The sequence below is a fragment of the Eptesicus fuscus genome, chromosome 1, assembly GCF_027574615.1.
Source record: "Eptesicus fuscus isolate TK198812 chromosome 1, DD_ASM_mEF_20220401, whole genome shotgun sequence".
Classification (NCBI taxonomy): Eukaryota; Metazoa; Chordata; class Mammalia; order Chiroptera; family Vespertilionidae; genus Eptesicus; species Eptesicus fuscus.
Window position 1 is genome coordinate 119,336,931 of NC_072473.1, and position 22,850 is coordinate 119,359,780.

At 38.8% G+C, this 22,850-nt stretch overlaps 1 protein-coding gene across 2 annotated transcripts in view; it reads left to right on the forward strand.

The window, feature by feature from the left end:
- Positions 1-22,850, forward strand: part of THOC2 (THO complex subunit 2) — a 133,199-nt gene that overhangs the window by 72,749 nt on the left and 37,600 nt on the right. For both annotated transcript variants that reach the window (XM_054709513.1, XM_054709475.1), the window contains exons 11-18: positions 382-554; positions 2,260-2,455; positions 14,537-14,578; positions 14,979-15,109; positions 15,205-15,306; positions 19,693-19,777; positions 20,456-20,549; positions 21,159-21,239. In XM_054709513.1, the coding sequence (XP_054565488.1) occupies positions 382-554; positions 2,260-2,455; positions 14,537-14,578; positions 14,979-15,109; positions 15,205-15,306; positions 19,693-19,777; positions 20,456-20,549; positions 21,159-21,239 (904 nt within the window). The remainder of the gene's footprint in view (positions 1-381; positions 555-2,259; positions 2,456-14,536; positions 14,579-14,978; positions 15,110-15,204; positions 15,307-19,692; positions 19,778-20,455; positions 20,550-21,158; positions 21,240-22,850) is intronic.

Here is a 22,850-nt window from a genome sequence, read left to right on the forward strand (position 1 = left end):
TACTATGTTTTTAATAGAAATTTCAAAATGTATTCTAAGTAAAATCACAAATGTATCGACTATATTCGTGCTGTGCATATTAATGTTTCTCAAGTCCTAAAGGGATTCTCACAGAATGAATGAATTCTGTGGCCCCATAAAACATTTAAGTACAACTCAATATAATTCTGAGTCTGTAAACTGTCACACTGCATGTGCTAAATGAAAAAGCAAATCCTTTTGGTTGTACTTTGAGGAAAATACCGTTGCATTTCCCATGAATGGCAGCTGTTGTTGATATACATTGTTGTGTGTTTAGCTCACTTTTTTAAATGAAAAAAAATATTAAGATTTATTGGTGTCCATATTCTGAGTATCTTTGCTGTAATTATTCATTTGTAGCCACCTGACAACCAAAAACTTGGTTTGTTGGAAGCCTTATTAAAGATTGGTGATTGGCAGCATGCACAGAACATTATGGATCAGATGCCTCCATATTATGCTGCTTCACATAAGCTAATAGCTCTTGCTATTTGCAAGCTCATTCACATAACTATTGAGCCTCTCTACCGAAGGTATGTTACTGTATGCTTTACTAATCATTGAGGTAGAAATAGTTTGTGACTATGACAAAATCTGCATATTTATCTTGTATCCTCAAACCATGCATCTATTTTAGTGTGTTTTATCGTAAGATAAGAATTATTTATAGTGTATCAGTCTGATATGTCTTAATCAGTGAGTTGTCTCCTAATGTCTAGACTCTAGACCATTGGAGAATGTGTGCTGCAGTATACTCTAAAAACTGTAGGTTAGACTTCTAGGTTGGGTTTGCTCCTTTGAGAGTAAAGGCTCCATTCTTTTGTTTTTCACTTTCCCCTCCTCTTTTAGGGGCAGAGAATTCCTAAGGCTTTTACTTAGTGTAATTTTCTTCTGTCCTGGGTTGAGTAGCTCTTGCTTCTCTGCTTGTCTTATCTCTATCAGCAAATAGGCTGCTGTTCTGGAAATTGATAGTGCAGCTTCTCTCACCATCCCTAGTTACAATGTTGACCAGTCCTCTAGCGCAGCCTACTTTTAGGATACTTAAGAGCCATATTGGCAGCAGTTCTGGCTTCAGTCCCACACATCAGAGCCTGCCTCAAAAGCTCCAGCCTTGTGATTCATGCATAGCTGCTGGCTGCTGCCTTTAGTGCCACCTGGATTGTGGACCATGAAGGCTTCTTCTCAGAGAGTGATCCCTGTGACTCCACAGTGGGATACCTGCTCAGCAGATGAGAACTCCGGTATACTGTCCTTTTTAGTGTACCCTCTTTCATTATGGCGCTCACTTTCTCTTTCACCAAACCTACCTCATACACAGTCTAAATAGTGGAATACAGATTGAGAAATGTTTATTGACTTGAATCAGTGTTGTTATATTCATATCTTTTTGTTTCATCCCCACTGTCTCCGAGGTCCATCCCTTGTTCCCCATTCCCATATGCATTTTGAGTTGTTTTTTTAAAAATATATTTTATTGATTTTTCACAGAGAGGAAGGGAGAGGGATAGAGAGCTAGAAACATCGATGAGAGAGAGACATCGACCAGCTGCCTCCTGCACACACCCCACTGGGGGATGTGCTCGCAACCAATGTACATGCCCTTGACCGGAATCGAACCTGGGACCCTCCAGTCCGCAGACCGACGCTCTATCCACTGAGCCAAACTGGTTTCGGCCATTTTGAGTTTTTTTTAATCCTCATTCGAGGATTTTTTTTTTACTGGTTTTAGAGGAAAAGGGGCGGGGTGGGGGGCGGAGAGAGAAACACATATGAGAGAGAAACATTGATCTATTGCTTCCTGTACACGCCCCAACCAGGGATTGAACCCACAACCTGGGCATGTGCCCTGACCAGAATCAAACCCGCTGCCTTTTGGTGTATGGGATGACACTCCAGCCAACTGAGCCACACCAGCCAGAGCTCCCATATCCATTTTCCTGATACTGGCTGAGGTTGACTAAAAAAAAAATAATTCATATGATGTATGTTAAATGTTACTTGGAATCTGCATTTCTCTAAATTCCTTTTCTTATGCAGTTAATATGAAACATTCTCCTCTGAGCTCTGATCTTTTTCAAGTGAATATTCTTTTTGTCTTTTTCTACCAGTTAAATTAGCTAGTATAATAAAGTTAGGCACAATTGAAATATAGAAAGCAAGTATGAGCAAGAATTGTTTTACTTTAAGTTAAAATGAGGTATTATATGGCATACATATAAATTTTGCTTCTTTTTATAGAGTTGGCGTTCCTAAAGGTGCTAAGGGCTCACCTGTTAATGCTTTGCAAAATAAAAGAGCACCAAAACAAGCAGAGAGCTTTGAAGATTTGAGGAGAGATGTCTTCAATATGTTCTGTTACCTTGGTCCTCACCTTTCTCATGATCCCATTTTATTTGCAAAAGTGGTGCGCATAGGCAAATCATTTATGAAGGAGGTTAGTAAATTTTTTTTTCTTTCAAGTAGAAAATTAAATTTTGAAATGTGTATATTTGTGTTATGTGTATCTCTAGAAATAAAAAGAAAATGAACTCTAAGAAAAGGTTATATTGCATAAGGTTTGTGGAAAGTCCATTGTATTGTAACCATTTATATTTATATATATATGTCTATGTATGTGTATATATACACACATAGATATATAGATACAATTATATAGAGTATATGTATATCTATATAATTATATCTCTATTTTTATCTTTATCCAAGTCTAAGTCTATGTCTATATATTTCTATCTAGCTAGATTATTAGTCAAGTGGCCTACATAGGAAAATGTGCTTTAGACAAGTGAAAGCTTTTTGAATCCTCTTATAATTGGTGGTTAACTCATCATTCTTTCCCTTTGCTTTTCTTCTTCTCAGTTATTTTCTTGGCTGCTATTTTGAATCATTGTCATTATTTGTATGAAGGCCTTTGAACCTCAGACTGTTACAGATTCATATTTTAATTTTTTAGTAAACTTTTTATTGAAATAAAACATACATATAGAAAGTAAACAAATCATAATTGTGTAGCTCAATGACATTTTCCAAACTAAAACACCCATATGTCTACCACCCAGATCAAGAAATAGAGCTGTACCAGCACCCTAGTTTTCCTTGTACCCTATCCAGTCACTACCTCAGGGGTAACCATTTATGCTATATATTTTTTTTGTTTTTAAAATCAGGTTTGAGTTATAGTTTACATACAATAAACTTCACTGATTTTAAGTATACAATTTGATGAGTTTTGACAAATGTATATAGTTATTTACCAACCACCACAATCATGATATAGACTATTTTCATCACCTTAGAAAATTCCCTCTTTCCCCTTAGTCATCAATTCCCTCCCTTTACTGTTGGTTTCTGGCAACCTCTGATAAGCTTTCTGTCACTATAGTTTTCCTTTTTTCTAGAACTTCATATAAATGGAATTGTACAGAATGTACTATTTTCTGTCTGTTTTTCCCCCACTTAATGTTTTTGGGATTCTTTCAAGTTGTTGCATGTGTCAGAAGTTCCTTTATTGCCAAGTACTACTTCATTGTATAGGCATAACCAGAGTTATCTATTCACCAGTTGATGGGCATTTGGGTTGTTTCTAGTTGGGGGCTATTATAAACAAAGCTGCTATGTATATTCTTTTCCAATTTTTTGGGGGGGAGGGGCACATGTGTTTGTTTTCCCAGGAATGGGATTGTTGGGTCATATGGATAAGTATCTGTTTATCTTTTTGCCAAACTGTTCAACATGTGTGACCATTTTACATTCCTAAAGCACTGTGTATGACTTCCAGTTGCTTCACGTCTGCATCAACACTTGGTACTGTCAGTCTTTAAATTTTTATTTTATTTTAATTAAAAATATGTTTTTATTGATTTTAGAGAGAGAGGAAAAGAGAGAGAGAAACATCAATGAGAGAGAAACATCTATTGGCTGCCTCTTGCATGCCTCTCATTGGGGATCGACCCCGCAAACCAGGCATGTGCCCTGACCAGGAATTGAACTGGTGACCTCTGGTGCATGGGACAATGTTCAACCAACTGAGCCACACCGGCCAGGCAGTCTTTTAAATTTTAGACATTCTAATGGGTGTATATTTGTTGTGCTTTTCATTTATGTTTTTCTGATGATCAGTGATATTGAGCATCTTATCATGTCTTAATTTTCCATTTGTAATCATCTTTATCAAATAATCTATCCAAATCTCTTGCCCATTTTTAATTAGCTTGTCTTTTATTATTATTTCCCTGTCTGATTTGCCCTTTTATTTTATTAACTTTCTTTTGAAAAGCAAAATTTTTAAATTTTAATTCTAGTTTGGCAGTACTTTTATTTTTTGGATTGCTCTTTGTGTTCTATGAGATCTTTGCCTAACCCAAGGTCTTGAAACTGAAAACCCCCCACATACTTTCTTTTCAATTGTGAAACAAGGCAACAAAAAGAATCTAGCAATTGTTACAAGCACAGGCTCACTTCTCTCCAGTGTTTGATTGCCTGTAATTTTAACTAAAAATATTTTTGTTCATTTGTATGTGACCTGACTGGGGGTTGAAGCTGTAACCTCTTGACGTATTGGGACAACACTCTAACCAGTTGAGCTACACATATAGGGCTTAATTTTGACAATAGTGACTGTGTAGAAAATTTAACAACTGTTGTATATTAATCCCTTGACACCTGAAATATTTGATTTGGTTTTTAATGTTTAGCTGGTAGATTAATTTTTTATATACTTATAAATTTACTCTGTATAAGATAACTCTGGAGAAACCTGCTAAGTAGTTTATTATTATAGATATCACTTATTATATAACATTTACATAAAAGGAAGTATAACAGTGTTCTATTATCTTGATCCATATAGTCTGAAAAGGATGAGTCATGTTAACTAGTGCCTGTTCAAAGAAAAAAGGTTGTATCTTTCCCAGTGCATCATTTTTGGGAAACATGTGAAGTCAACTTGTTTCCCTACTGGTGATGTTTACATTGATTGCTTGGTTAAGATGACGATTGCCAGGTTTCTCTACTGTACAGTTGCTCTTTTCTCCTTTGTTGTAAATGTGTATCTTGTGGGGAAGATACTTTGAGACAGTGTAAATTGCCTCTTTCTCATCTTTAACCCACTAAAGCTATTCTTTTTATGTTTTATTAAAAATATATTATTGATTTCAGAGAGGAAGGGAGAGGGAGAGAGAGATAGAAACATCAGTGATGAGAGAATCGTTGATTGGCTGCCTCCTGCATTTCCCACACTGGGAATCGGCTGCCTCCTGGATGTCTCACAACCTGGGCATATGCCCTGACCTGGAATTGAACCATGACCTTCTGGTTGTTAGGTTGACACTCAACCACTGAGCCATGCTGGCTGGGCTCTAATGCTATTCTTTTCAGTTGAAAATATTTTCTTTTCTTTTTTTTATATCCAAAGTGTGTTTATTGGGATAGTTCCCCACTTATCTTAGTTCGAGGTACTTTTAGGGCTGCTTCCTTCTAAAGGGGCATCCTCTGTTAGCCTTGCTTTTCCTCCTGTACGCTTATAGAGGACAGTGGAGCAACCAACACACACATCTTTCATTTGTGCAGGGCTAAAGATGGTGGTGATTTTATAGCATCTTGGGCATTTCACATCCATGAAGTAGACATTGGGGCTCTGCACCAGGTGCTTCTTCTTGTGTTTCTTCTTCTCCTCTTCTGGAGAGGGGTGAAGGAGATCCTGTCTTGGGGAGGTCATCACTACTAGAAAGCTAGTTGAAAATCTTAATGTTGAGACCTCTTGTTCTGAAATTCTTTCTTTGGCAACAAGTATCATAAACTTGTAAGCAGGAGACCAAATATCCAACTTGTGGAAGTCCTGTATGCATAGACATATGCATAAACATATGCAGTATTGTTATCAAGATGCACAGGTGCTAAAGCTATCATCCTTCCTCTCCACCATCTCCATTGCAGCCCTCTTATACCTCTGTTCTATCACAGTTGTGCCTGATGCCTCATCTTTACTTTTGCAGAAGTAGAAAGACAGAAGGGAAGAGAAAAATGTTTATTTTGATCACAATGTGGGAAGAAATCTCTCTTCTCTCATTGCTAAGGTTGCAGTAGGAATCTTTCTAAAGATCTGAGTTAGAATTTTGTTCTTTTTTTACCCATAAAAATATTTCAGTGTAATAAATCATTTGGTCTGTATTTATAGGTTTAAAGGCTTCCTAGCTAGGAATTTAACCAGGTTTTATAAGATTTCTTTTAAAGGGAGAATGTGACCTTAGTTCCAAATAATGTATTTACAGTTAAACATCTTTAACAGAGCTCTCATTCATAAGTTTGGGGTTGCTTGTATATATAAATTGTGCATATTTTTAGAAAGTAGCTTATTTAGTTACTAAAGGCCCACTGCATGGATTCGTGCACCAGTGGGGTCCCTCGGCCTGGCCTATGGGGATCGGGCTGAAACCAGCTCTCCAACATCCCCTGAGGGTTCCCAGATTGCGAGAGGGTGCAGGCCAGGTGGAGGGACCCCACCAGCGCACTATTGGGCCGGGGAGGGATGTGGGAGGTTGGCCAGCCAGGGGAGGGACCGCAGGAGGGCTCCAGGGCGTGTCCGGCCCATCTCGCTCAGTCCCGATTGGCCGGACCCCAGCAGCAAGCTAACCTACCAGTTGGAGCGTCTGCCCCCTGGTGGTCAGTGCATGTCATAGCGACTGGTTGACCAGTTGACTGTCTGCCCCCTGGTGGTCAGTGCACGTCATAGCGAGTGGTTGAGTGGCCTTAGTATATCATTAGCATATTACGCTTTGATTGGTTGAACGGACGACCGACAACTAGCACATTAGGCTTTTATTATATACGATAGAAGCTATCACTTAACAGACTAGTCTTTCGGCCTATAGTTATTAGTAATCATTTATCTTTCTGATTGTGTGTGTGTGTTTGTGTGTATGTATTTCTTAAATTTGAGGTAGGTAGTATAGGATTAGTGCAACAGGTCCTTGAATAATGTTTTGTTTTAACATTAATGATGTAAACATTGTTTTAACATTGTTTACATCAATTAGCCTACAGTAAAATTGGTTTCATTATATGTTGTTTCACTTCAAGTCACAGAACCTATCAATGATGTTAACTGAGGATTTACTTACTGTACAGTGATTCTTAAACTTTAGCATGCAGCAGAGTCACCTGGAAGTCTTAGAACATAGATTGGTGGACCCCATCCTCAGAGTTTCTGATTCAGTAGGTCTGGGATGGAACCTGAGAATTTTCATTTCTAACAAGTTTCCAGGTGATGCTGCTGCTGATCAAAAGACCAAGCTTTGAGAACTGTTGTTCTAGTTTATTAATTACTTTTGGTTTTTATTTTAGTCTTAAAAGAGGCAGTGAGGTACCTCTCTATATAAAATATTTGTATATGAATGGAAACATTTTGCTGTCTTTAAATTTTTTTAAATTGTAGAACACAACTTTAACAATGTCACCTGACATACTTGAATGTTTTTCATAGCACCTACAAACTTGAAGATGAATTCCTTGGTACTTTTTTTTTTTTTAATCCAACTGATGTTAATAAATTGTTTGCCATAGTGATAGCTAATATTGAGCTCTTATTCTGTGCCTGGCCCTACTCTGTGAATCAGCTCATTTAATCTTTCTTTTCTTTTTTAAAATTGAATTTATTGGGGTGACATTGATTCACAAAAGTGTACAACTCAACAAAACATCATCTATACACTGCATCATGCACCCATCGCCCCATGTGAAGTCTCTTTCTGTCCTCATTTCCCACCCCTTTGCCCACCTCTACCTACCCTCCACCTCCCTTTTTCCTCTGGCTAACACCATGCTGTTGTCTGTATCTGTGTGTGTGTGTGTGTGTGTGTGTGTGTGTGTGTGTGTGTGTGTGTGTGTGTGTTTGCTTAATCCCTTCACTATCTTTCATTCAGCACCCAACACCCTTTCCACCTGACAGCTGTCAGTCTTTTCCATGTATCCATGCCTCTGTTTCTATTTTGTTCATCACTTTATTTTGTTCATTAGATTCCACATATAAGTGAGATCATTTGGTATTTGTCTTTCTCTGGCTTATTTCACTTAGCATAATAATCTCCAGGTCCATTCATGCTGTCTCAAAGGGTAAGAGAGCCTTCTTTTAAAAAAAATAAGTTTTTATTGATTTTAGAAAGAAAGGGAGAGGGATAGAGAGATAGAAACATGGATGAGAGAGAAACATCAATCAGCTGCCTCCTGCACGCCCCTCACTGGGGATGAAGCCCACAACCCGGGTTTGTGCCCTGACCGGGATAACTATGACTTCCTGGTTCATGGGTCAACACTCAACCACTGAGCCACACCAGTGGGACAAGATTTCCTTTTTTTAATGGCTGAGTAATATTCCATTTTATACGCACCAGCACTTTTTAAATCCACTCTTCTATTGATGGGCACTTGAGTGTTTTCAGATTTTGGCTATCAGCTCATTTAATTAATCTTTGTGCTCTAGGTGAAGTAGCTTGTCCCAAGCCACACATTGTGGGACAGAGCTGTGATTTCAATACTGGCAATCTGGCTCCAGAGGGCAAGCTCAAAATCACCATACTCTACTGCCTATACAAATGTAGTATATCTGAAATTGAAGAAATAACATTAAATTTTGCAATTCTGGAAATTCATTGCAATTTCAAATTATGTCTGTTTAGTGGGGTTTTGCTATTTTATTTATCTCTGCAATCACTGTTTTCATCTCATCTGTGTATCTCATTTCCAAGCTTTTCTTGTTCTATTGAGTTCATTCCTACTAGTTTTTTTCTGTAACTATATATAGATACTTGTGAATCTGTCTCTATCCTTTGTTTTCTACTTTCTTCCAGACTAAGTTCATTTGTCCTTAATATGCTTTTCTTTTTTTGTGGCTATTTATGTTTCTGTAGTAGCCACAGCATTTCTTTTCATGATATGGATAGCTCTGTGCAGATATTCTTTCTGATAAAGTGTGAATGAATCCTCATACTCTTTCCACCTTATTTATGACCAAGTCCTCCTCCCAAGCTACAGTTTGAATATGGGGTTTTCTTTTCATTCTTTTCTGTAGTCTAGGATATAGGGGAGTGAATGAGATCAATGAGGCTGAGTATAGCCTTCATTTGGGGGAACCCCTGCTTTCTTATTTGAGATCCGATTACCTAGCCTGGTCAACAACTTAGGTACTAGCATGCCCAGCCAAGTGGTGTCCAATTCCTTTATCCTCTGAATCCTTCACCCATCTAAGCTTAATTCCTTTGAAAGATAGTAAGCCTAAGCAGCTGGTTCTCTCTTTGGCAGAGTCCCACTGGGCTTCTACTCTCAAGGGTTTTTCCTCAGGTAACTTAGTGGTTATTTCTAAGTGTTTATAAACTCTTAAGAGTTTCTGATTGAAAAATAAAACAAGGTTTTGAACCAAAACATTGAAATATGATTTAGTTATCTCTTCTCCAGGCTTTGTAAACTCATGTCCCATAACTTTTAATCTATAGGTTATATTTTCCTGTTTGTTACTTTGATGGGTTTTACTTGGATCCTTTCTAGCAAAAGATTTTCCTCATAGAGTAGCTTAAGACATAAATGTGAAGTTCTTAGCCTAGTATATAGCACATAGTGAGTACTCAATAAATGGTAGTTAATAAGAATGAGAAAAAATAAGGAAGGTGAAAATAGTGCCATAATTTATTTAGATGTGGCTTAAGGTTTCAATCTAGTCAAATATCTTTGTGTTTTTTTTTTCTTTTCTGAGATAAAGCATAGTCTAGAGTAGCATTTGAAACAGTCATGGGTTAGAAGTACTAAAAATAAAATGTTAGTAATAAAAAAGTAATTTATCTGGTTATATCTACAACTTTTCCTAGCCTTTATTTCTTGATTCTTCAAATTGCCCCCTTTTAATGGACTGTATTCTTTTTCTGCCCACTGCTGTTACGCTACCCTGTCACCTGCTCCATCTTAATAGGGCAAGATCGGAACTTGCTTGGGGCCATTTATAGCTGATGTTCTGTCTAGGCATAATTGTGAGGGCTCAATGTTATTCAAACTTAAAAATTCACTTCTTAACAGTACTTTGGCAAACATAGTTTTGATCTGCTAGAGATCCTCAAAGATAGGAACTCCATCCTTCTCATCTTTGAATTCCCAGTACCTGGCACATAGTAATTGAATGAATGAATGTATGTCTTTGTCTTTTTCTTCCTCCCATTTCCTACTGGCCTGGCAAGTCAGTAAAACTTTTAATATTGTATTGTGGGAATGGAGAGTTTTATATTTATTTCTGAACTAAAAAGCAAAGTAAACTAAAAGAAAAAGAAAGCATCAGGGGGGTGGGACAAAAGAAAATTACTTTTACCAGTATGTACTTCTTGATTTATTGTTTTGTTCATCTTTGTTATAATTAGCCTTTGATAGAAAGGTTTCTTTCTGTTCTTCTAGATCAGTGATTTTCAACAGGTGTGCCGTGGTACACTGATGTGCTGCAAGAATTTTTAAAACATGCACCCTGGCTGGTGTGGCTCAGTTGGTTGGAGTGTTGTCCTTTACAACAAAAGGTGGTGGGTTCGTTTCCCAGTCAGGGCACATATCCAGGTTTGGGATTTAAACCCCAATACGAGGCAGTCAATCCATCTCTCTTCCCCCCACCCTCTCAAAAAACCCCCACAAAAAAACAACAAAACAACAACAACAACAAAAAAACACAAAGAATTTTCAAGACATGTAATACCTGACTATTTAGTCAAGAGCACTGACCTCTTTTTCCTTAGATTGTCAAATAAAAAAATGACAACAGCCAATACAACAATAGTTGTCCGGTGTGAATGAATCAAAATTATACCTATTTTTTATAAGATTGGCAAAAATAATACTTTTTGGTGTGCAGCGGAACAATAGTAATTACTTTATGTGTGCCATGAGATGGAAAAGGTTGAAAATCTCTTTTCTAGATGGTTTCATTTTTCCCTCCATATTTCTCTCTTTCAACTTTTTTGCTTATGAACTCTAGAGAATTGATATATAGGCATCTGAAACTTATGTAATTATCTGGTAAGGGAATTATGACAGTTTAGTAACTAAGAAATATCTTATTTCTACAGAGAAAACTATGTATAGCCTTATTAGGTTTGTTTGAATCATAGTATATACCAGGAAAGGAGTAGCTTAACTGCCTTTGTCCCCAACATAATCCTATATAATAAAAGCATAATATGCAAATCGACTGAACACCGGAACCACTGGTCGCTATGATGCACACTGATCACCAGGGGGAAGACGCTCAATACAGGAGCTGCCCCCAGCCCGCAGCCTGCAGGCCCCAGGCTGGCCAAGGCGGATGCACCTAGCAGGGGCCCCCCGATTGCCCTGCTGATCGCTCCACAGATCAGCCCTGATTGCCAGCCAGGCCCAGGGGCCCTACCCATACATGGATTTCATGCACCGGGCCTCTAGTATACTATAAATCTAGTTCTTCTAATTATGACATACCCTTATTTCTGCTTCCCAGTGTACACCCAGTATTACCCCCCCACCCCCCACCCCCAGCAAACAAACAAAACAAAAACAACTATCTAGTTTGTTTTCTGCCAGGCTAATCCTTAATAACCTGACTCCTTATTTGCTGACCAGGATATATGTTGACTAAATAATTATTTCTGTGAAAGAGAGCAAAAGCTTTTTATCCTGTCTATTAAAACAAATGTTATTGTGTTTGTTTTCCCATCAGGATAACATGGCAGTCCCTGAATTAGTCTTAGGTGAAAATGTTGCACAGAAGTTACACTTTCCTTTAGTTACACCCATTAAATTACTTAAGCATGTAAACATACATTCACAGAATACCCTCATCTGCCAAGAAAATAGGAAGCTTGTTAGCTGCATATTAGCTTACTAGAGGCCTAGTGCACGAAATTCGTGCATGGGGGGGGGGTGTCCCTCAGCCCAGCCTGCACCCTCTCTAATCTGGGACATCCCTCTCACAATCCAGGACTACTGGCTCCCAACCGCTCGTCTGCCTGCCTGCCTGCCTGCCTGCCTGATTGCCTCTAACTGCTTTTGCTTGCCAGCCTGATCTCCCCCTAACCACTCCCCTGCCAGCCTGATCGAAGCCTAACTGCTCCCCTGCAGGCCTGATTGCCCCTAACTGCCCTCCCCTGCAGGCCTGGTCACCCCTAACTGCCCTCCCCTGCTTGCCTGGTCCCCCCCAACTGCCCTCCCCTGCTGGCCTGGTTGCTCCCAACTGCCCTCCCCTGCCAGCCTGGTCACTCCCAACTGCCCTCCCCTGCAGTCCTGGTTCCCCCAACTGCCCTCCCTGCAGACCTGGTTCCCCCCCTCCCCCAACTGTCCTCCCCTGCAGGCCTGGTCACCCCCAGCTGCCCTCCTCTGCAGACCTGGTCACCCCTAACTGCCCTTCTCTGCAGGCCTGATCACCCCCAACTGCCCTCCCTTGCAGGGCTGGTCCCTCCCAACTGCCCTCCCCTGTCGGCCATCTTGTGGCAGCCATCTTGTGTTCACATGGGGGTGGCCATCTTGTGTGTTGGAGTGATGGTCAATTTGCATAGTACCTCTTTATTAGATAGGATACCCTTCCTTCCCTTGGCATTTATGCTAAATCCTATCCAGAACTCTAAGATTGTTCTTGAGTATACATGTTTCATTTGTCCTTTGCACACTTTCCCAACTGTCCACCTTGCTACACACAGACAAGTATTACTATTTAATTTTGAATAAATAGCATTGTCAAACATGGCACTTAAGCTGCCCATCTGCAAATCATTGATATAATACTGACCCATGTTTTTTCAGTATGCCCTATTTAGGTAGTGGTTTTGTCTTTGTCAGCAATGTTATTAATATTTTGGGATTATTTCTCAGTAGTAGTAGTGATTTGAAATATACCTTTAAATTTCTTTGGGATTACTCTTTTGTGGTTGTTTTAGTGTTAGATTTTATCAATTCTGTAAGGGAAAAACCTAGAATTGATGGGAAAGTGCAAATGCATTATAACTAACTTGTTTTGGCTACAGTTTTATAATAAACTAGAGGCTCGTTGCATGAAATTCGTGCATGGAGAGGGGGGGTGTTCCTCAGCCCAGCCTGTACCCTCTGCAATCTGGGACCCCTTGAGGGATGTCCGACTGCCCGTTTAGGCCCGATCCCACTGTGGGATCGGGCCTAAACGGGCAGTCGGACATCCCTCTCACAATCCAGGACTGCTGGCTCCTAACTGCTCGCCTGCCTGCCTTCCTGATTGCCCCTAACCGCTTCTGCCTGTCAGCCTGATCACCCCCTAACCACACCCCTGCCAGCCTGATTGATGCCTAACTGCTCCCCTGCCAGCCTGTTTGCCCCCAACTTCCCTCCTCTGCCGGCCTGGTCACCCCTAACTGCCCTCCCCTGCAGGGTTGAACGCCTCCAACTTCCCTCCCTTGCAGGCCTGGGTCCCTCTCAACTGCCCTCCCTTGTAGGCCTGGTGCCTCCCAACTGCCCTCCCCTGCTGGCCATCTTGTGTCCACATGGGGGCAGGATCTTTGACCAATGGGGGCATCCATATTGTGTGTTGGAGTGATGGTCAATCTGCATATTACTCTTTTATTAGATAGGATAGAGGCCTGGTGCTCAGGTGGGGGCCAGGTGCTTTACCCTGAAGGGTGTCCTGGATCAGGGTGGAGGTTCCCTTGGGGCATGGGGTTGCCTGAGCAAGGGGCCTGTGGTGGTTTGCAGGCCAGCCATGCCCCCTGGCGACCCAAGAGGAGGCCCTGGTATCTGGAATTTATTTACCTTCTACAATTGAAACTTTGTAGCTGGAGCGGAGCCAAGCCTCCTGCTCACTCCATGGCCGGCAGCTGTTTCTGTTGGGATTAATTCACCTTCTACAATTGAAACTTTGTAGCCTTAAGTGCAGGCCTGGGCTTGGCCAGGGTGTGCGGAAAGCTTTGCTTTCTCTGTTGCCGGGGGCAACCCTGGCCTGCTCTCTCCAGCTCCGTTCTGCCGCCATTTCTGTTAAGATTTGTTTACCTTCTATAATTGAAACTTTGTAGCTTGAGTGGAGGCTTAGGCCTAGCAAGGGCAGGCAGAAAGTTTGGCTTCCTCCATTGCCTGGGAAACCTTTCTCTCTGTGGCTGTAGCCATCTTGGTTGGGTTTATTTGCATACTCGCCCTGATTGGCTTGTGGGCATGGCCTTGGCGTAGCGAAGGTGCGGTCAATTTGCATATTACCCTTTTATTAGGTAGGATACTTTGAATTGTGTGATGTTTTGGTTTCTGACGAGATTGAGAAAAGAATTAGCTTATAAACAACATTTGAAACTCATGAATGTTGCAAATGATTTAGAGGTTAGAAATATAAATGAAGTTTAACAACATTAATTGGTAATAATGGCTATATATAAAACCTATATGTGTGTAAGTAGTAAGGAAATAATTCACAACCATGTGCAAGTTAATTTTTTTCAAATTAGAAACTAAATTGTGACAGCATATTTTTAACCTTTTTACATTTTATTTATAGTTTTTTTTACAATTTTAGTTTCAGTCTGATGGAAGCAAACAAGAAGATAAAGAGAAAACGGTAAGAGACTAGAAAAATCCAATGTGTCTAATGTTTGTCTAGGTACAGCATATTGCAAATTTTACTGTGGACAAGCTTTCATCACCTGTGTGAACAATTATTATACAAGTTATCTTTTAAGATTGACAATCTCCTGTTTCTGAGGATTACCATGTGAAGAAGGAAGAGGGATAATAAAAGCTCCTCATTCTCTAGCTACCTCTTTCCTTCCCTCACTTCATTTGCTTTCTTAGATGGAAAACACAACCATTATATGGAAAATAACAGTGATAGTGTGGGGAATTATATATGGTGTGTTATGTGATCAAGAAATGGCAATTTTTCCAAGGCTGACAAATTTATTTGTGGGGGGATTAATACAGACCTCTTACTGAAATAATTTTTCCTCCCTTTTTCTTAGGAAGTTATCCTCAGCTGTTTGCTTAGCATTACTGACCAGGTACTACTTCCATCTCTTTCTTTGATGGACTGCAATGCTTGTATGTCTGAGGAACTATGGGGAATGTTTAAAACATTTCCATATCAGCACAGGTAAATATGTAATATTTTTGTATTTTGAACTACTATTTTAGTGCATTAACCTCAAAGTGTTTAACTTTTCCTAATTCTTCATCTCATTTTTTAAGATATCGTCTGTATGGCCAGTGGAAGAATGAAACTTACAACAGTCACCCACTTTTAGTAAAAGTTAAAGCTCAAACAATAGACAGAGCCAAATATATCATGAAGTAAGTTTTAATTAATTTTCTTCATATTGATCTAAAATATATCTGGATCTAATTTACTTTCTTTCAGGTAGCTTATGTCTGAGCCTCAGTTTTGAAGAAGCCTGACAGTATTTCCTAATGGCATAGCTAATTATATACTGCAGATAGAATGACTTTAGATTTTTGTGGTTTTTAGCTCATTTTGACTACCAAGTTAGTTTTTGTAGTTGTGTTTACATAGCTATGAAATCTAATAAACATCCTTTTTAATACATTAAGTATAGTTATTTTAAAGTACAACCTACTGTGGCCTTTGCTTAATTTGCATAATAAATTTAATGGCTTGTATAAGGTAGTCAAAAGTCTAGGAATTTCTGCTGAAAGTTATTATAAGAAAGATTTTTTCCTTTTGAAAGATCTAATAGAATTATGCAGAACTATCTCCATAGTAAGTCACCTTTAGAAAAATTTAAATTTCTTTTTATTTCTGTGCTTTATTTTTATGTCATTAAAAGCACAAGAGTGATTTTTTTTATTTTTTACTTCCTGGTAAACTGTTTGAAGTTTAGTTATCAAAATTTTATACTTCACATTAGTATTGGTTTATCATTTCTTTATCATTCATGCAGTAGTATGATTATTCTAACTAAAAACAGTGCATTCTCTAGAATTTAACTAGGTTTTACAGTTTGCGACATTATTGTTTTTGCCCAATGATATTGGTCCTGGTCACAGTCTACTGGGAAACGTGTGTGCACATTCACATTCTGGTTTAACAGATGCTGCTATACAGTATGTATAAAATTCTATGGGAGGTTAAAGAAGATAGTAAATCATTTCATGCCGTGGAAGTTAGGGAATGCACAGAAAGAGATAATATTAGAACTGGTCTTAAGAATTCCTCAGGTTAAAAAACAGAATTCCCCAGGTAGAGTTCCTAGCTTAACAACAACTAATATTATGGAGCCATTATTGTGTGTGCCAGCCACTGAACTAAGTGCTTTATATTGATTAACTAGAGGCCCAGTGCATGATTGAATCATGCAAGTGTAGGGTGCCCTACACGCTTTCGCTTTTGATCACAGGGGAGCTGGGTGCCTGTCCACTGGTGCACCAGGCGCCGGAGGCTTCTGAAAGGCCTGGTGCCTGAGTGGACAGGCACCCAGCTCCCACGCTTTCCTTTCGATCGCTGGTGCACCAGGCCTTTCAGAAGCCTCTGGCGTGGCGGAGGCTTCTGAAAGGCCTGGTGCCTGAGTGGACAGGCACCCAGCTCCCACGCTTTCGCTTTCGATCGCTGGTGCACCAGGCCTTTCAGAAGCCTCTGGCGTGGCGGAGGCTTCTGAAAGGCCTTCTGCCTGAGCGGACAGGCACTCAGCTCTCCCACTTTTGATGGTCCGTGCAGCGGGACGTCAGCTCGCTGCCCCAGAGGCCCCTTCTGTGCCGCAGCACAGACATGGCGCAGATGCTGAGCTCGTGCCGCTGCTTGCGACGCAGCTCAGCGTCCCGCCGGCCCAATCAGCTACCCCGGCCACCCCGAGTCCCGCCCACCCGCGCCTCCTGGCCAATTGTTGGCATAGCGAAGGTACGGTCAATTTGCATATTTGTCTATTATTAGGTAGGATAATATATTAAGTATTATTAAATCTCTTGAATATGTCTCTTCCACACTCTACTGCCATTAACTTAGTAGTTCTTTCATCTGGAGCAGGGGTCCTCAAACTTTTTAAACAGGGGGCCAGTTTACTGTCCCTCAGACTGTTGGAGGGCCAGACTATAGTTTAAAAAAACTATGAACAAATTCCTATGAACACTGCACATACCTTATTTTGAAGTAAAAAAACAAAACGGCAAAAACACCCGCATGTGGCCCACAGGCCGTAGTTTGAGGACACCTGATCTGGAGTATTACAGAGCCTTGTATTCTTTCTTCAAAAATTCTTTAGTGACTAACCATTGCCACAGGTCATATGTTAAATTTTATGGTATGGTAAAATAAGAGGCCCTCCATGACCTGTCCCTCCCTATTTTCAACCTCATTTACTGCCAGTTCTACCTCCAGCTGTACTGAGCCCTCTTATTATGTTTCCCTGAATGTGCTATGGTCTCCTTTTCCTTTGCTTATACACTGAGTGGCCAGATTATTATGATCTCTGAACGCATAATAATCTGGCCACTCAGTGTATATCCTATATAATAAAAGGCTAATATGCAAATTATCCCTTCGACCAGGAGTTCAACCAGCAGACAGGCCGTTCAACCAGCAGGCAGGCCAGCCAACCGCCCATTTCCCCTCCCTCTGGCCAGGCTGGCCGGACCCCACCCATGCATGAATTCATGCACCGGGCCTCTAATATATGTATACTGAGTGGCCAGATTATTATGCGTTCAGAGATTATAATAATCTGGCCACTCAGTGTATTTTTTTGTTTTTTTATGTTCATATAATTTTTTTTTCTTACATCTTTTCTCTCTTTGTCTGGTGACCTCATACTCTGTGGGTGGGCTCCAGTGTCACCTCCTCTGTGAAGCTTTCTATAGTACATACTGCTAAGCATAATTGATATTTATCTGTGCCACCACTGTCCCATATACCTATAATGCTATCTATCACTTAGATACATTACTATGATTTTTCTTTTTTGATTATCTAATTTTTGAATAGTTTATATATTTACAATGTTTAAATTTCAGTATACATAAAAAGGTTGGCAAGAAAATGCCTCTCACCTCATTCCCCTTTCCATTCAGTCCTCTCAAGGGAAAAAAGGTACTGGTTTAGTTTCTTATTTATCCTTCCAGACATTTTTATGTATATACAATTGAGTACAAATATATTCTCCCTTATTTTACTATTGATAGCATATAATAAGTACTGTTCTGTGATTTGCTCTATTTAAGAATATGAACATTTAGAAAATGGTTTTAACTCTGTCTCCTCAGCTGGACTGAGCATGAAGCAGGAGCTGTTATTCTCCTTTTTCCTAGTGCTTATCACTTTGCCTGTCATAGAAAACATTAATATGAATGAATAAATTAATAAAAATTTCACAGCATATGTGCAGAATTTTAAATGTACTTGGATTTGTGTTAGCTATATTTCACCAGGCTTGAATAGTGTGCTTTTGTTACTGATTAAACTTGTTATGTTGAGAATGGAATGTATTAATTTATTAGTTGCAGAATTTTACAAGTTTTGATCACTGTTTAAAAAGTGAATTTTCTATAGGGCATCTAATACTTCGTTCTGCAAATACTCATTGATTGTATTCCATATGCCAGACACCATGGTAGCTTGAAGGGAAGTTATAATCAAGAAAGTATTCCTTTTATTTTTGTTTCCCCCTTCAGGGTGTGGGAAGCAGAAGGGAACAGGATAAAACGTATATAGATGAAGGGTTAGCTTTGGCAAGTAGGAGGGCCACCTGAAATAGTAGGGTTAGAAGTAAGGACAGATGGTGGAAAGTTTTAAGGTGAAACAGAGTATAGCCAAAGTTTGAAACTGATGGCTGTCTCTTTTGTGGGTGGGGTGGGGGAACAAGAAACTAGTCCAAGGAGAATGGGAAAGGGAAGCAGTTGATGATTTAAAAAATTTTTAATTGAAGGATCAGTTTTGTCATAAGAAGCTTCTTAAGATAATTATGTCAAGTTTGTCACTTTGAGAATGGTCACATTCCTTGAGCTGTCAACTGAATTCATTATTGCTTCATTATATTTTCATTTCAGAAAGCTTTCTATCACTTGTAAGCTTTTCAGGTTTGAAGTTTCTAGATTTATTATGCCATAATCTCATTGGAAGAGTTTAAGATGGTGTATAATATGTACTGTGAACTGTAGACATTTCACAGATATAAATTTCCAGAATGTTAGTAAAAGAATACCGAGCAGAGGAAGGAAAGGAGTATAATTTACTTTTCAAAAATTGTTTACTTTAGAGACACTTCCTGAGAACCAGAGAACTTACTGTATCAAGGAATATAGTATTAGCTATTATGGTCACTGAGACAGATGGCATGAAACATTTCATTACATTACACCAAATTGGATATCTTAATCTCTAAATTGATAAAAATAGCCCTTCTTAATCTAAAGTAATTATGATTCTCCATAAAAGTTTTATGTACTTTTAGAATACCTTAGAGTTTTAATGCTTGTTAGACTATTACTACAAAATTGAAATCTGTATATTATAAATTAAGCATTAAGACAAAATCTTAATGCCCTCTGGGAAAATGCCTAATCAAAATAGTCCCAAGTCCTGCATTCAAGTCTGTGATAAATGTAGTTGTTTACATGGATCCATTTTGAATATTTGGCAAGGAATTTTTTTTTTCATGATGTACCAAAGCTATCAACATTATGAGGGAAATTACTTAAGATGATTCATGTCACCTTTTTCTCCCCTTGTAGGCGTCTAACCAAGGAAAATGTGAAGCCTTCTGGAAGACAAATTGGGAAGCTTAGCCACAGCAATCCAACCATTTTGTTTGATTATGTATGTTTTTGGGTTAATATTACTTTAAGGATTTTTTTTGGTCTTTAAGTCAGCATAAGTAGAATGGAATGATGTAGTTTTAAAAAGTGTTTCATGGGGAAAAAACCTTTAGTAAATGAATCATTTTATCATCAGTTTTGTTTTTAGAATTTATTTAACAAATTGATCTATTTTAATAATATGTAACAATGTTGCTATTATAAACAGTCTAACATCTTGTTTACCACATTTTGATTTATAGAAGCAGTAGTAGATTCATTATTTGATTTTACTTGTTTGAAACATTTAAATAACATTTTATTGTGATTTCATATTTAAGTAGAACTTTCTAAAACACATTTGACTAGCCTCTATATGTCTAAAATTCAAGTTTAGATATCTTAGAATTATTTCCTAATTGGAAATGTAGCCCCAAGAAAATATAATTTGTCCCCCCAAAATGTATACACACTTTAACAGCTGATTTCTATTACATTTTGAAAATGAAATGTATTTTAATAAACACTGCTTTTATAATTATTCAAAGTGTATACATTTTTAGGACACCTGAGGTTTTATATAAATACTAAATGGAAGGAAACTACTTTTGAAAAATGAAATGTATAGCCATTATTCAGTTAGCACAGAAGTTCTCTTTTGATTAGTTAACACCATCTATTTTATGTTGCTATCTTCCAGATTTTGTCACAAATACAGAAGTATGATAACTTAATAACACCTGTAGTAGATTCACTGAAATACCTCACTTCGTTGAATTATGATGTCTTGGCCTGTATCCTTTTAAGTAAAATAATACATAGATTTCACATTCCATAGATCTTAATGGTGAATGTTTTATTTTTATTCTAAGTTCCTTTTGTAACCATCTGAGATTGATTCATTTGGTTGATCTGAAGGTTGGCCAGTAAGGGGGGAGAGAGGAGAGAGGAGAGAGGAGAGAGAGAAAGAGAGGGAGGAAGGGAGGGGGAGGGAGGGAGAGGGAGGGGGAAAGAGGAAGAGAGAGAGAGCGCACGTGTGTTGTATATAGGGAGAAAAAGTGTTACATTTACTAAACATTTTTTTATCACCCCACTGATTACTCAATGGGAAGAAAAAACATCTTTTTATTTTAATTATTAAATTTATTGGGATAACATTGATTAATAAGATCATACAGTTTTCAAGTGTATGAACGTTTTGATATAGGTGGGGTCTATTGCTTGCTGAAAGATAGAAAAAAGCTAAGAAGAGTTGATACTATAGTGAGTGTAGTTTTCATTAATTTGCAATAACTTGAAGCAAACAATTGTATTTTTTTCCCAAGATACGGCATTTTTGTTGTTGTTTTAAGAGTCTTTGTTAGAGATGTAGTCACTTAAAATTTTTTCTTAATGTGTGAAAGATTGTATCATTGAAGCTTTAGCTAATCCCGAAAAAGAGAGAATGAAACATGATGACACAACCATCTCAAGCTGGCTTCAGAGTAAGTATTTTTATTTTTTCCAAGGATGACATTTATGACTGCCATGCTGTGTGCTCCTTTACCTATTCTAAGAGCCTATTGGCAAGAGCTCTTGAGAATAGCCACTCAACTTCTTTACTGGTGTCCAAGTTCTTGACTTTGTAAAGAGGTTCATATACTACTTACTCATTTTCCAACTCAAGAGGCCAGTATTGGCCATGATAGAATTGGGCAAGCATTACTGGGGAGTTGAAAATGCACTTCTATTATTTTAGAGGAATTAATCTTTTAAAAAATATTTTTATTGATTTCAGAGAGGAAGGGAGAGGGAAAGCGAGATAGAAGCATCAGTGATAAGAAAGAATCATCGGTTGCCTCCTGCACGGCCCCCCCCCCCCACCCACACACACACTGGGGATCAAGTTCGCTATCCAGGCTTATGCCCTGACCAGGAATGGAACCGTGACCTCCTGGTTCATAGGTTGACGCTCAACATTGAGCCACACTGGCTGGGCAGGGGAATTAATCTTAAGGGAACTATTCTCCCTTCTTTCATTTCTTTTTTGTTTTTTAATTTAATAAATCTTTATTGTTCAGATTACAATTGTTTCTCCTTTTTCCCCCCCATATCTCCCCTCCACCCGGTTCCCACCTCCCCCCCCCCCCGTGTCCTCATCCATAGGTGTATGATTTTTGTCCAGTCTCTTCCCGTACCCCCCCACAGACACCCCTTTCCCCCTGAGACTTATCAATCCACTCCCATTCTATGCCCCTGATTTTATTATGTTCATCAGTTTTTTCTGTTCCTCAGATTTTTAATTCACTTGACTTTTAGATTCACTTGTTGATTGATATGTATTTGTTCATAATTTTTATCTTTACTTTTTTCTTCTTTTTCCTCTTTTTAAAGAATACCTTTCAGCATTTCATATAATACTGGTTTGGTGTTGATGAACTCCTTTAGCTTTTTCTTATCTGTGAAGCTCTTTATCTGCCCTTCAATTCTGAATGATAACTTTGCTGGGTAGAGTAATCTTGGTTGTAGGTTCTTGCTGTTCATCACTTTGAATATTTCTTGCCATTCCCATCTGGCCTGCATAGTTTCTGTTGAGAAATCAGCTGATAATTGTATGGGTGTTCCCTTGTAGGTAACTAACTGTTTTTCTCTTGCTGCTTTTAATATTCTCTCTTTGTCTTTTGCTCTTGGCATTTTAATTATGATGTGTCTTGGTGTGGTCCTCTTTGGATTCCTTTAGTTTGGGGTTCTTTGCGCTTCCTGGACTTGTAAGTCTATTTCTTTCACTAGGTGGCAGAAGTTGTCTGTCATTATTTCTTCAAATAGGTTTTCAGTGTCTTGCTCTCTCTCTTCTGGCACCCCCATAATTCTGATGTTGGTATGCTTGAAGTTGTCCCAGAGGCTTCTTACACTATCTTCAACTTTCTGAATTCTCTTCTCTTCTTGCTTCTCTGGAGGAGTGTCCTTTGCCTCTTTGTATTTAAAATCTTTGACTTGATTCTTGTGTTCCTCTAGTCTGCTGTTGGGTCTCTGTATAATATTTTTTATTTCAGTCAGTGTATGTTTCATTTCTAGTTGGTCCTTTTTCATATCCTCGAGGGTCTCATTAAATTTAT